The sequence below is a fragment of the Artemia franciscana genome, chromosome 2 (assembly GCF_032884065.1).
Source record: "Artemia franciscana chromosome 2, ASM3288406v1, whole genome shotgun sequence".
Classification (NCBI taxonomy): Eukaryota; Metazoa; Arthropoda; class Branchiopoda; order Anostraca; family Artemiidae; genus Artemia; species Artemia franciscana.
Window position 1 is genome coordinate 35,547,263 of NC_088864.1, and position 12,509 is coordinate 35,559,771.

Below are 12,509 nucleotides of genomic sequence, written 5' to 3' on the forward strand. Positions count from 1 at the left end.
TATATCTGATACCATTTCTCTATTGCAATCCCAAGTAGAAAAAAAAAGAATGGTAAAGTCAGCTGAAATCACGAACAGAAATGGCTAGAAACAATAGATGGCAGCACTTTCGGACCTGTGGGAAAATCGCACTTTTTTGTTTCTGTAAATTTTTCTATTTATCACTCAAAGAAGATATATTGGCTGTGGGGCCGGGGAACTACCGCATATATTTAACACTTATAGATTTTAGTCCATCTTCAATTTGAAACTGGTGCCTGCCTGCTTGCCTGCTAGAACGGAGCTTTCCACTCGAAAGCAGAAACATGGTTTGATGAAACGAAAGCTTGGCTGCACAACTTCAGATACTCCTCTCTGACATAGACTATATAACTCCACTTCACTTCGCACACCATAGGCTCTGGCTCGAGGACAAGCAAAAACCATCCTTTTTGGCCCCAGGCAAGAGTTCTACGGAGCTTTCCAAAATGTAATGTCATATTCATCAATCCGGCCTGAGGTCCACACTTTCCGTAAAAACCGCACAGGTTAGACCCTTACCAGTTTCCAGGAATAAGCTGAGATCGGCGGCATAGGAAAAAAAAAAAACAAAAAAAAACGGGACAAAACCAAAGTGTTGCTCTCGCAACACAATTCTAATGGATCAATAAATCGGAATCGTTTGAACTGAGGTTTGTCAATAGACTTCGGGATCGAGTGAATTTCCCGAATCAACATGTCATACAGGGATTTGCAGACAACATTGGAACTTAATTAGCCACTTTATTGTGAAATAGGTTGATTGAAAAAAAAAAAAAACAGAAATGATTACTAACACTTGACAATACTGGTTTTTTCCACAGTATTACTGAAAAAAGTTCAGTTGCAACTTTAATATTTAGGCTCAGCGCCTGCGGGGAAACTGTTTTGAGACTAACCGATTGCACAAGCAACTGTTTCAGGACCATGGCCTTGAAGTAGAGTGGGGGCCCACCCACGAGGCAATCCCGATGAGACTGGTTTCGAATCAGTCTAAAATCGGTTCCATTAGAGCCTCCAGCCATTTTTAAAGTTGCGTTGCAGTGTTTTCCGCACATTTTCGGGAGCTACCGCATTGACATTGTCCAGTTATTTTGGCTCTCAACATGTCAGACCAGGAATTAGACGTGAAATTCGTAGGAGAAGTGGAGAAGCATGAAGAGCTGTAAAACTTTCTGTAAAACAAATATAAACTTTCTGTAGCGACATTCTGTAAAATATGATAAATTTTCTATCTGTTTGAAACACTTCTTTTGCTACTAAGAACAGACGAGACTTTACATTCTTCTCCAAGCAGGGATGGACTCAATACCCCCTTTGAACCCTACAAAACCCGCGGTATAAGTCTTCCTCGTCGGAACTCAACATAGTTAACCCCACTGCACTGTTCAATTAGATAAACACAACTGATCCACAATGAATCACGTCCGTGGCGGAGACACGTTTCATTTTAATTGTAAACTAGCCGTAAACCAGCTGCAGATAAGACTAGTTTCGAACCGTCGTTTTGAAGCAGTGGCCCCGTGGGCGCTGTAAGTGTCTCTCTCATGTAGAGGTTTGATTTATTGGCTAAACAGAGCACTAGCAAGCTTTTGATATGGGCTGTTACTGCACCTGTTTTATCATGTTCTAAGATTTGAGTTTTAGTTGGGGTCATTTACTTTATTAGTTTTATTTTTTGAGTTCAAATAACCTTGAATAAACCCACATATCTGATATTTTTCATTTTGTTTTTTATTACTTACTCTTAGTTCACTTAGAAAAATGTGTACAGCATATTGTAAATTTGAACTAGATGAGTTTTTTTCTTAGTCAAAGTTTAGTCAAGGCATACAAGCAGGATTTTATCTCAGATTAGGAAAGCACTTAAGAGGGAACGCAATTTCGAAAGACTTGCAAATCATATGGAAAATATATAATATTGTAGGATAAAATACAGAAATTTCAATGTTCTTGGGACCACGGACTGAGCGTCACCTTCTCCCTTGTATACCCCTGAATAATTATCAATATGTGAAATGTAAATATCATATGAGACAATTCAACAATGGCTCTGAAAAAAGAAGTGAAGTGTCAGATTGTATACTGCAAGATTGAATGGGAAATGAACAGCCATTTCGTGAAGCACTAGTTTCATTGTCTAGTGATCTTCGATTAATTCTGCCAGTTTTACCAAGTGATGAATTTATTGTAAAATCTCAAATCATCAGTTCTATGGTAATACCTAAATAAATCTAAAATGAACTCCAATATGCTTTTTCAATTACAAAATGATGCATCCACCGCTTGTTTGGAAAAACAAGTTATGGATAATCTGAATAGGAAGATGATAATCAATAGATTCACATAATGTATCACGTTGCTTACAAATTTTTATAAGATGCAAACAACCTTACTATTATCTCCTAGGTAGACGCTACCACATTTAACATCAATAATAGAGAAAACTTCCAAACCTAAGCCCATCCCCCTAAATCCCTTACCAGATAAACTTAAAGTTCTTACGGCCCAAAGATCACACACATCTAAGACTCGAGTCAATCGTTGCCACTGCTATAGAGAAATAACGTTTTTCGCAATGAGGTTGTTTTGATTGTCGTTGGTCAAAATAGATTATACGTTCATATTACTCATCGTGTTCTGTAGATTATATATTCTAAAAAATCAAAATCGACCTTTTTTCAGTTCAGTTTGCATTTTTGCCTATTTGGGTCCTTCTCTTTCGGAATCTTTTTGGCACATTCCTGTCTCCAAAGTAGAGGCTAAATTTTAGCTGTATTTGAGACAAAGATAAAACGAATATAAATCACTTTCATATGAACTCTCCCCCATCCCAACTCTCAGAACTTTTATGCCGGAAACCTTGCAAGGAGTGTCCTTACAATCTTTCAACGATTAGCGAATGGTTTAGTAAACCACAAAGGACAGGCAAAGATACATTTAATTAAAAAAAAATATATAGATAGCCAAGTTCGTACAAAATTAAAACTTTAAGACATATCTTTAAAATGAAAAAAGAATAATTGCGCAGCGGGTAGATAACCCACAGTGGACAGATAACCTAACGCTTGATTAACAGTGATCAAACACATCAAAAGATAAATCTCCACGTTTTACAAATATAAATCCAACTTAATGGCCAAGCAACCATAGCGAGTAAATAATTACCATTATTTGACAAGCATCATTCAGCCACCATTTCTGAACCCTTTCTTAAACTTAAATATCTAAAGCCGAACTGGTCAGCCCTGACAAAACAAAGAAACAGAACATTGACAAATAAAAGATTTGCAGCATCAAACGCTTAACATTGAATTATGTCACACAATATAATTAAGTCAATTTGTAATTTTAAATTTATAATCCAGTTACTTGTGAGGTTCATGAGGGTATATATATATATATATATATATATATATATATATATATATATATATATATATACTAGCTGTTGGGGTGGCGCTTCGCGCCACCCCAACACCTAGTTGGTGGGGGCGCTTCGCGCCCCCCCCAAGCCCCCCCGCGCGCGTAAGTCGTTACGCGCCATAATAGTTACGCGCCATTGTAGTTGTGTCCCTATGTCCCACCTGTGAATATAGATAGATATATATATATGGTTTTAACTACGTAAAACTTGCGAATATACAACATTCTTTGCTGTCCCATTGTCTTTGCATATAAATAGATTGTCAGGTTTACCGACTCTTGAACATGCAACATATAATGGTCCATGGGAAAACAATCTGTATTCAGATCTATACCTCATGATTCTAATGATTGCCCTTGAGCTTTGTTGATGGTGATTGCTAATCGACCATTCCCTGTCCCGGTGTCCCGGTCGTCATTTACATCCCCCTGTTTCCCCCGGTGTCCCCGTTGTAGTTGTGTCCCTGTGTCCCGGTCGTCATTTATATTCCCTGTGTCCCGGGTCCCGGTCGTCATTTGTATCCCGGTGTCCCGGTCTGTATATACATTCGTTTTTTAGTTTTGTTTTTCTCCTTTATTTTTTTCCTTTTTTTTTCTTTTTTAGCTTATTTAGATTTTTAGATTTTTAGTTTTTTTATTAGTTTTTAGTTTTTTTTTCTTTTTAGTTTTTTTGTCCCGGTCGTCATTTATATCCCCCTGTTTCCCCCGGTGTCCCCGTTGTAGTTGTGTCCCTGTGTCCCGGTCGTCATTTATATTCCCTGTGTCCCGGTCGTCATTTGTATCCCGGTGTACCGGAGTTGTGTCCCTGTGTCCCGGTCGTCATTTATATTCCCTGTGTCCCGGGTCCCGGTCGTCATTTGTATCCCGGTGTCCCGGTCTGTATATACATTCGTTTTTTAGTTTTGTTTTTCTCCTTTATTTTTTTCCTTTTTTTTTCTTTTTTAGCTTATTTAGATTTTTAGATTTTTTAGTTTTTTTATTAGTTTTTAGTTTTTTTTTCTTTTTAGTTTTTTTGTCCCGGTCGTCATTTATATCCCCCTGTTTCCCCCGGGTCGTCATTTATACTCCCTGTGTCCCGGTGCTTTGTTGATTGCTAATCGAACATTCCTTTTGTCCTGGTCGCTTTCTCTTTGAGTGTCGTCATTTATTTTTTTCTTTTTTAGTTCTTTTAGTTTTTTAGCTTTTTTATTTTTTTTATTAGTTTTTAGTTTTTTTTGTAGTTTTTGCCTTTTTTTAGTTTTTTCAGTTTTGACGTCACCTGATCCAGTTTTTTCAGGTGACGTCACCTGACACATCCATCCATCCATCCACAGACAACTTATTTTTATATATATAGATATATATATATATATATATATATATATATATATATATATATATATATATATATATATATATATATATATATATATATATATATATATATATATATATATATATATATATTAGTTAGTCTGTTTTAGTTTTATATATACTTCTATTTACAGTATTTTAGTTTTTGGTTTTATATTTTTATTTTTTTACGCTGAAGACATTTTGTGCAGGCGAAATATTTGTTTGTTTTTTGTTCTCTTCGTTTCCTTTTACTGGCCACAGATCTGTTTGCCTTTTTCAGGTTCATTTCTTTGTTTTACCTTTTTAAACATCTCGCATTTATTTTTATCTTAAATGTGTGCGTAGGCAATATAATGACACGGCATACTGAGATTCAATATTTCATAAATAAAGTCTATATAGAGGTTAAACAGTTACCTGGATTAAGCTCCAGTAAAAATGGTAATCTATCTGCAGTTTCTTCAAGTCTCCCACTCAAGCTCCCACTCAACTGCTTCTTTTTTCTTCTTCTAGATAAATCAACGGTTTTCCGCTTAATATGAAATGTTATTGTACCTAAAACAGAAAAAAGAAAAGTATTTAATTAAATAAACCAACACAATCATAGGCAGTGCAATAGTGCTGCTTAAGTAAAGAACGATGTTGGAACAATGGATTTCTTTTTTTCTTTTTTTTTTTAGACCAGGGAACTTCGTATAGAAGGAGTTGTCGCAGAAACTTCAAAGAGGGCTCATCCCATTGAAAACTAAAGGGGCTAGTGGCCTTTTCAATTGTCGAAAGCAACTGGACGGCAATCGACCCCCCTCTCACGTCCATCATTTCTCCAAACACACGAAGTCAAAATTTTGGGATAGCCAATTTATTCAATGTAGTTGAAAGTTCCGGAAATGAATTTCTTGAGGATGACAACCAATTCACAGCCCTCAAGGAAAGGGTGTTAAGTTATGCCCTGGGGCATATAAGATTTTTAGTGAAAGGGTGGTCGTATAAGCTTCGGAGGGTGCTTATTGGATTGGTAATCAGAAGTTCTACTGCCCTTTGCATAAGTCGAACTTATCAGAGGGCAGCTACCCCCCCCCCCACACGTCGTATTTTCTCGAAATGCATTCAATAGAAATTTTGAGATAACCATTTTATTCAAAATAGTCCGAAGGTCATATAACAAGGCTTTTTGGGTTAAACAAAATAGAGGAACTTAGTACTTTAAGTCGTTATTGTGATATTGCTTTGTCACCCTTTTGACAATATGCATGATCATAGTTCGTTTTGATTTAGTTCAACATCTGCCTAGATATCCCTTGAAAGCTTCACCTTAATACCCTTAGCCAGTGTAGTAGCATTAGCAGCAGTATGCACATAGAACATTTGGTTTAAGGGTACATAGCACATAGCACCGGTGGTATTAAGCATTATGACAATAACGACTTAAATTACTAAGTTAGATCTCTAATTAACTTCTGAGGTTAAGAGCATTAAAACGACAATTTCAAGAAGTATATGAATATACAGGTTATCAAAAAGACATATCGACAAAATCATAGCAATGGCTAATTGCATTAAGTGAGTACTACTGGTGTGACTGCTATTAGAACTATACCTAAGTATATTAAGGTGGAATTTTCAGAGAATTTTTATGGGGGTATGTAAACTGAATCACAAAACGTCATCCGCATGCAGGTCGTTAAAAAGGCATATCAGTAATATCTTTGGAAGAGTTTTGTATGTGAAATTAAAACTTACAAGGCTTGTTGCGGGGGATGTTAAACTGAGACAATATTAGCATCATAATACTGCTGCTTCTACTCCTACAACTATTACTACTGATGTTATCATAATTACGACTACTAAAGCTAAGACTACTACTAATAATTCTACTGCTATTACTATAACTAGTGGTTCTACTACTACTGCTACTAGAGCAAAGGATACTAATGTATTAAGGCAAAAATAATCTTGGGCAATTTTGAAACTGTATTGAACTAAATCAAAACACACTATGTCCATATAGGTTGTCAAGAGGACGTATCAGAAATGCTTCAGGAACGATTGTTGGTATTAAGTTTATCGTGTGTTGAAGGAGATGTTAAAAAAGACCAAAGGTCCTATGTGCATACTGCTACTAATGCTACTACTGCTACTACAACTAATGCTATTACACTGGCTAACGGTATTAAGGTGAAGCTTTCAAGGAATATACAGGCAGATGTTGAACTAAATGCTACTTCTACGGTTACGTAGACTGATTACGTAGATGTTGAACGAATGCTACTTCTACGGTTACTCTAACTAACCACACTTATGGTATTAATTTGAAACTTAGGGGAATGTTTAGAGAGAGTTTCAATTAAACAAAAAAATGTTAAACACCTGCACATCTGGCAAACATCTTAAGCAAGCCACATTCATAGGGTATATCTTACGGCGAGAGAGTTATACATTATTTCGGCATATTCAATAAAATGTAGTGGTAAATACATTAACCTAGCCTGAGGTTCATATTTCGTAGAGGTTAGAACCTTACCACTTTTTCACAATAAATCGAAGTCTATCGAAAAGAAGAAAACCCACAAAACCAAAATACCATTGCAAGTTTGACTAATCTGTAAAATAAATTAAGGTTGCATGCAAGAAAAGGAAATAAACAAAAGACAGTTAATGTCGATAATAAGACAATAAATGAACAATTGTTTTCTAATTAATATTATCAAATGTAGCTGCTAGTAGTGTTCCAAAGGTAACAGTAGAAGAATAGACAATGTTGACAAACTTGTCTTAACCATAAACCATACTTTTGGCCATCGTTGTACTGCAGAAGAAGCAAAAATAGAAAGAAAAGAAAATAAGAAAGATAAAGTACCAGTCGACTGCATATGATGCATCAAAATAGATAATGGGCATTCGTCATCTTCTAATACAACTTCTTGGTTCCAGCTTCCCGAATTGTTATTGTCATGAGGACCGGATATTACCTAATAAAAAGGAAGACGTAATCTTATAATTCAAACAAAGTTATACCTACATTACGCTAAAACTTTGCTCCAAGAGCAAGGTTTTGGCCTTGACTTAAATGGAACGTATAAAATACTCTATCACTACCGCATTTTCATGCATGGATTAAACTGGAAGTGAATACATCTATAAATTCATGATTTGAAAAAAAGTTACTATCTATTGCATCTTGGTTTGCCTTTTGGTGGCTTACTATTGCAATGAATAAAGAAAAAGAAAGCTGTACAAAATAAAATCTGATAAAAATGTACCACCTGCGTTATATCTCTAAGTTATGGAATTTTTGTTATCAGTCACAATTTATGTAGAGCTTATCACTGGTTTACAAAACTGAACAACGCACTATAAGTTTTACAGCATAAAGTAATTTGTTGTTGCAATTTCAATGTTTCACACTTAGAACATAAAAGAAAAATCAATGACATAAATTTTTGAAATAGAGAAATAAACCTTGAGAGCAAAAGGTTTTGCAACGATAACAGCAATCATTAACTACACAGGAAGGATAGGGGAAAGGTCTTGTAATACCTCTGAGATTGGTTTGAAGGAAACCCTCCCCTACACATACGCAGAAATGGTAAAATCATTACCCCCCCCCCCCAAAAAAAAAAAAACGTGCTTTTGTGACTGAACATTCCCCAAAAATATATCAGATGGTATCCTCCCCCTCCCTCCCCCGAAGTTAAGATCCTGGTATCACATGGAAACCATCGTTTCTGTGTAAAACTGTATATGTCAAATAGTTCACGGTAACAAATTGTAAATAAAGAGCGACCCGAGCCAACAGCGATCGAAACTAACAGAACAAAAGGAAATTTTAAAAATTTATTCACATCAAAAGAATCTGATTTCGTCACAATTTCAAATACGTAAAATGTACTAATCTTGAAGTAAACCCTCCTGAAGTAAAGTTATTATCATAAGAACACTTGCTTAGTTTAAAAAAAAAAGAAAGGGAAAAGACTTCAAAAAGAAAAGATACTGTGGAAAACATACTGGAATTTTCAAGTTAAATTAATCAAAAACATTAAATTTTAGCTTCTCTTTTATTGAGAATTTATTTGTATCTGTAATACGGAAAAAGTATAGTGTAAAGAGCAGAAGGCTTAGAGGATGGCGAATCCCCTAGATAAAGAAAAATTTCAATTCTTTTTAAGTCTGCTTTTTTTATTATTCAACTGAGCCAATCTGCGAGTTAATTAGTGTTCGATAGCACTATAGCCTTCACCGTTTTAATTCTATCTAAAGCTAAGTTCTAAACGAGAGTCGTAATCTTATAGAGCAAAAACGACCAAGCAACGTCGCTATGTGCAATCTAGCTGACATGTCTGAAAGCGAACATCTCTGAAATCTTTCATAAAAAAAATCCTTCTGAAAAAAGTTTTATTTTAGTTTTATGTTTTAAAAGTTTAAAACATGCATTTTATTTTAGATACATATCTAAAAAGAATATCGACAGTAGTTGGCCAAAGTAATGGCCAAAGAAGTGCCCCTCTCAGTTCTAATCTGAGAAGCAAACCAAATATTCTCCCATAGACCCGCCGTGGAAAAATTGGGGTAGCATAGTAGCAATGCTACTTGACTGTTTTCATGGCCTAGTGGAATTTGTTGGCAGATTTGGCAGCTTTTGGAATTCTGTCGAATTCTGCTGATGGCAGCTTTGGAACTTTTTTCATCTCATAAATGCATTGCTTTTAACGAGGTGGAGGAAAACTGACTACCGAGATGAAATTTGACTTCTGTCAGCAAACACTCAACTAAAAAAGCTTACCTTTACAAGACAGTAGTTACTTGGGTCTTCCTTGAATATCCCGTACTTTTCCAGCATCTCCTTGACAACAAAGGCAGCGTTATCCCTTACTGAAAGAAGAAGTGTTTTATATGGTACATCTTTGGACAGGGATTCTCCATAGATTTTGAGCGTTCCACCAGAATCTGGGCCGCCGTCCTTGCTTCGATATTGCTGCAGTTTCTTTTCCAATTTCTGTTGCCGTCGCCGTCGCATTACAGCTTCTGGATTTGAAATACTTCGAGTAAAACTCGTTTCTGGTAGTTCTATGAAAAAAAAAAGAAATGAATACCCTTGCTACTCAAGTAAAAACTTTAAACTGTGATTCAACAAAAAAAAAACATAAATACTTTCTGATTTTAAACATCCATACCTAGCTGTATTGCTTAAAACAGGTAATCTCAATAGCAACAGGGTAATTTTGGGAGTCATATTCATAAACCTAAGCTGTTAACTCATCTGAACTGAAATTCCTTTTAAGCTATCTTCCCCTGACATTGCACATACAGGCTACAGAGAAAAAAAGTTTTTGATGCAAAAGCTCACTCTTGTTTCAATCTGGAAATGGGATATTAGACCCCAGCCTCTCTTTAACCCTAGAATACTAACGGTGAATAAAATTTAGTCATGTGAAATTGAAACTATGTAGTTGACTAGGCTATACCGATTTTAAGTTACATTTCAGCAATTCTGACATATATTTCACCCATTTTCGGTATTATCACCGTTTTATGTTCATGTTTTTCTTTTCTTTTCAGCAATGAGCCGGTGTATGCTCTTTTTTCAAAAAACATATCCAACTTTTAGAAGAAGATGAAGGAGTTGAAGATGGAAAAGCAAGCGGCAGCGATGACGAAGACGATTCAGTTAAAGCACAGAACCTAAAACTGTCTGTAAGCAACTAGGAAGATCCAACCTACGTTCCTTATGATGACTCAGAAACAGTGATGCCATAGAATAGAGAATTTACTTTTATACCTAGAATGCTGACCAGAATAGCCCAAAGATGTGGAAAACGGGCGATTCAGAATGGAATAATCCGCTGGCGATTCAGAATGGAATAATCCGCTGGCGATTCAGAATGGAATAATCCGCTTTTTTGTTTAATTTTTACCCAATCTTTTTGAATAAACATTAGCCAAGTTCATCGATGTCTCAGATGGAGCGGTATAATGTTCCCACCTTTAGTAGTAATGTTCGTTTGTACCCCCCCCCCTAGTATTCTAGGGTCAATACGTTCTGAGCAATTGGGTAGTTTTCTATCATGAATACACCAATTTTCAAGGAAAATCTAAGACTGAAAATATGTTTCTTGGTAGCTCTAGACCCCCCTCCCCCCTCCCGCAATGAAAAATGCTCTAATAACCCTTTCAAATTCTGAAGGCATTTACATATGCTTTAGCCACTCACTTTGCAAATTAGCCGTACCTAGCAGGGTGTTCATATGTACTTTCAATGCAAAAAGAGACTATTAAAGTGTTTACAACCAGATTTTTCTAATAAAGATTTTCCAAAAAGGTTAGTTGAAAAATAAAGATTTTATATAACAACACATTTAGGTACACATCTAATACACGTGTAGAACTTTCTACGCACACGGAAAAGTTTGATTGCCCCTATGATGAGCCAAAATAACCCTCTATGATCTTTATTATATTTTAAGGCTGAAATATACACTCAGTTCGGGGTCCAAACTTATCACTCTAAACAAATCGTTCTATGCCCTCTTGAAATTCAGAATATGTGCACATAGGTGCGACTCTTTAGGTATACCTTGGGATTTTAAGGAGAAGTAGGGGGCAAAAACGTGAAAAAGTGCATTTTTAAGTCTCATGTTTTTGAATCCAATCCCGGGAAATGCCGGATCAATTTTTTGAAGAGAAATTCACCCTATTTCCTTTTTGTGCACTTAATTACTAGCTGTCATGTATATAATTGAGATTCTATTGTGCTGCTTAAAGAAGGCATCCCTTCCGCTGAGTTTTCTGCTGTAAATAAAATATGATTGTCATATAAGTAATAAAAATTAAACAAATAAAAACAGGATTTGAAGTTATATAATTCTGTCTGATCATCAAATATTCATCAGAAAGACAAGCTAGTTACAAAGACTAAAATGAAGAAATTAAATGATATTTTGTTACAGCTTACGTCAACGCTAATATTAACACAGGCATTTGCATCACGCATGCAATGTTTACATTCGCCAGAAGTTGAAAGTTGCATACCTAAAAATACTATTATAGGGAACAAGTTTTGCACAAAACTATCAGAATCTAACATGACTTATTTTACTGACTTAGCTAATTGCAGCACCTAGTTTTCTTCGTACCATGTCACCACAAATCAACAGCTTAGATGTAGCTCACTCTTAGATTGAGCGCCTTTTGGCACTAAGCCAGAACTCGGCTTACTTTTGCGCTGAGTCAGGACTCAGCTTGTTTTTACATTGATTCAGAACTCAGCTAAATTGTGCACCGAGCGATTCCACAGTTAGGATTTAGCTCGTTTTTGTGCTGAATTAGGACGTAGCTCGTGTTACCACCGAATCGGGACTTGTATCATTTTTATTTACTGGTTCAGGAGTTTGTTTGTTTTTTTTTGTTTTTCACCAACTTGACTTCGCATTGTGGGCTTATTTATTCTTAGCTAGTAGGTTCGAAACTTGAATTTCACTCATTACTAAGGGGAGTTAAGATTTAACTTGTTTTAGCACTGGGTTAGGAGCTTATTTTTTGTGCCAAACCAAGACCTGGCTCTTTTTATCACCGAATCAAGACTTAATTGGCCCTGGCACCAAGTATATACTTCGTGCGCTATTTTACCAAATTATTCCACAGATTGTGGAGTTTACTTTTTACTGAGTCAGAACTTAGGTTGTTGCACCATGTTACAGATATTCCATAGCTGGAACTCTCCTCGTTTTGCAATA

At 35.9% G+C, this 12,509-nt stretch overlaps 1 protein-coding gene across 2 annotated transcripts in view; it reads right to left on the reverse strand.

Moving 5' to 3' along the window:
• The window catches only part of LOC136040829 (afadin-like), a 124,871-nt gene that overhangs the window by 63,198 nt on the left and 49,164 nt on the right, over nucleotides 1-12,509 (reverse strand). For both annotated transcript variants that reach the window (XM_065725176.1, XM_065725167.1), the window contains exons 6-8: nucleotides 9,560-9,843; nucleotides 7,637-7,748; nucleotides 5,197-5,334 (exon numbers count right to left, since the gene is read on the reverse strand). In XM_065725176.1, coding sequence (XP_065581248.1) covers nucleotides 5,197-5,334; nucleotides 7,637-7,748; nucleotides 9,560-9,843 — 534 coding nt within the window. The remainder of the gene's footprint in view (nucleotides 1-5,196; nucleotides 5,335-7,636; nucleotides 7,749-9,559; nucleotides 9,844-12,509) is intronic.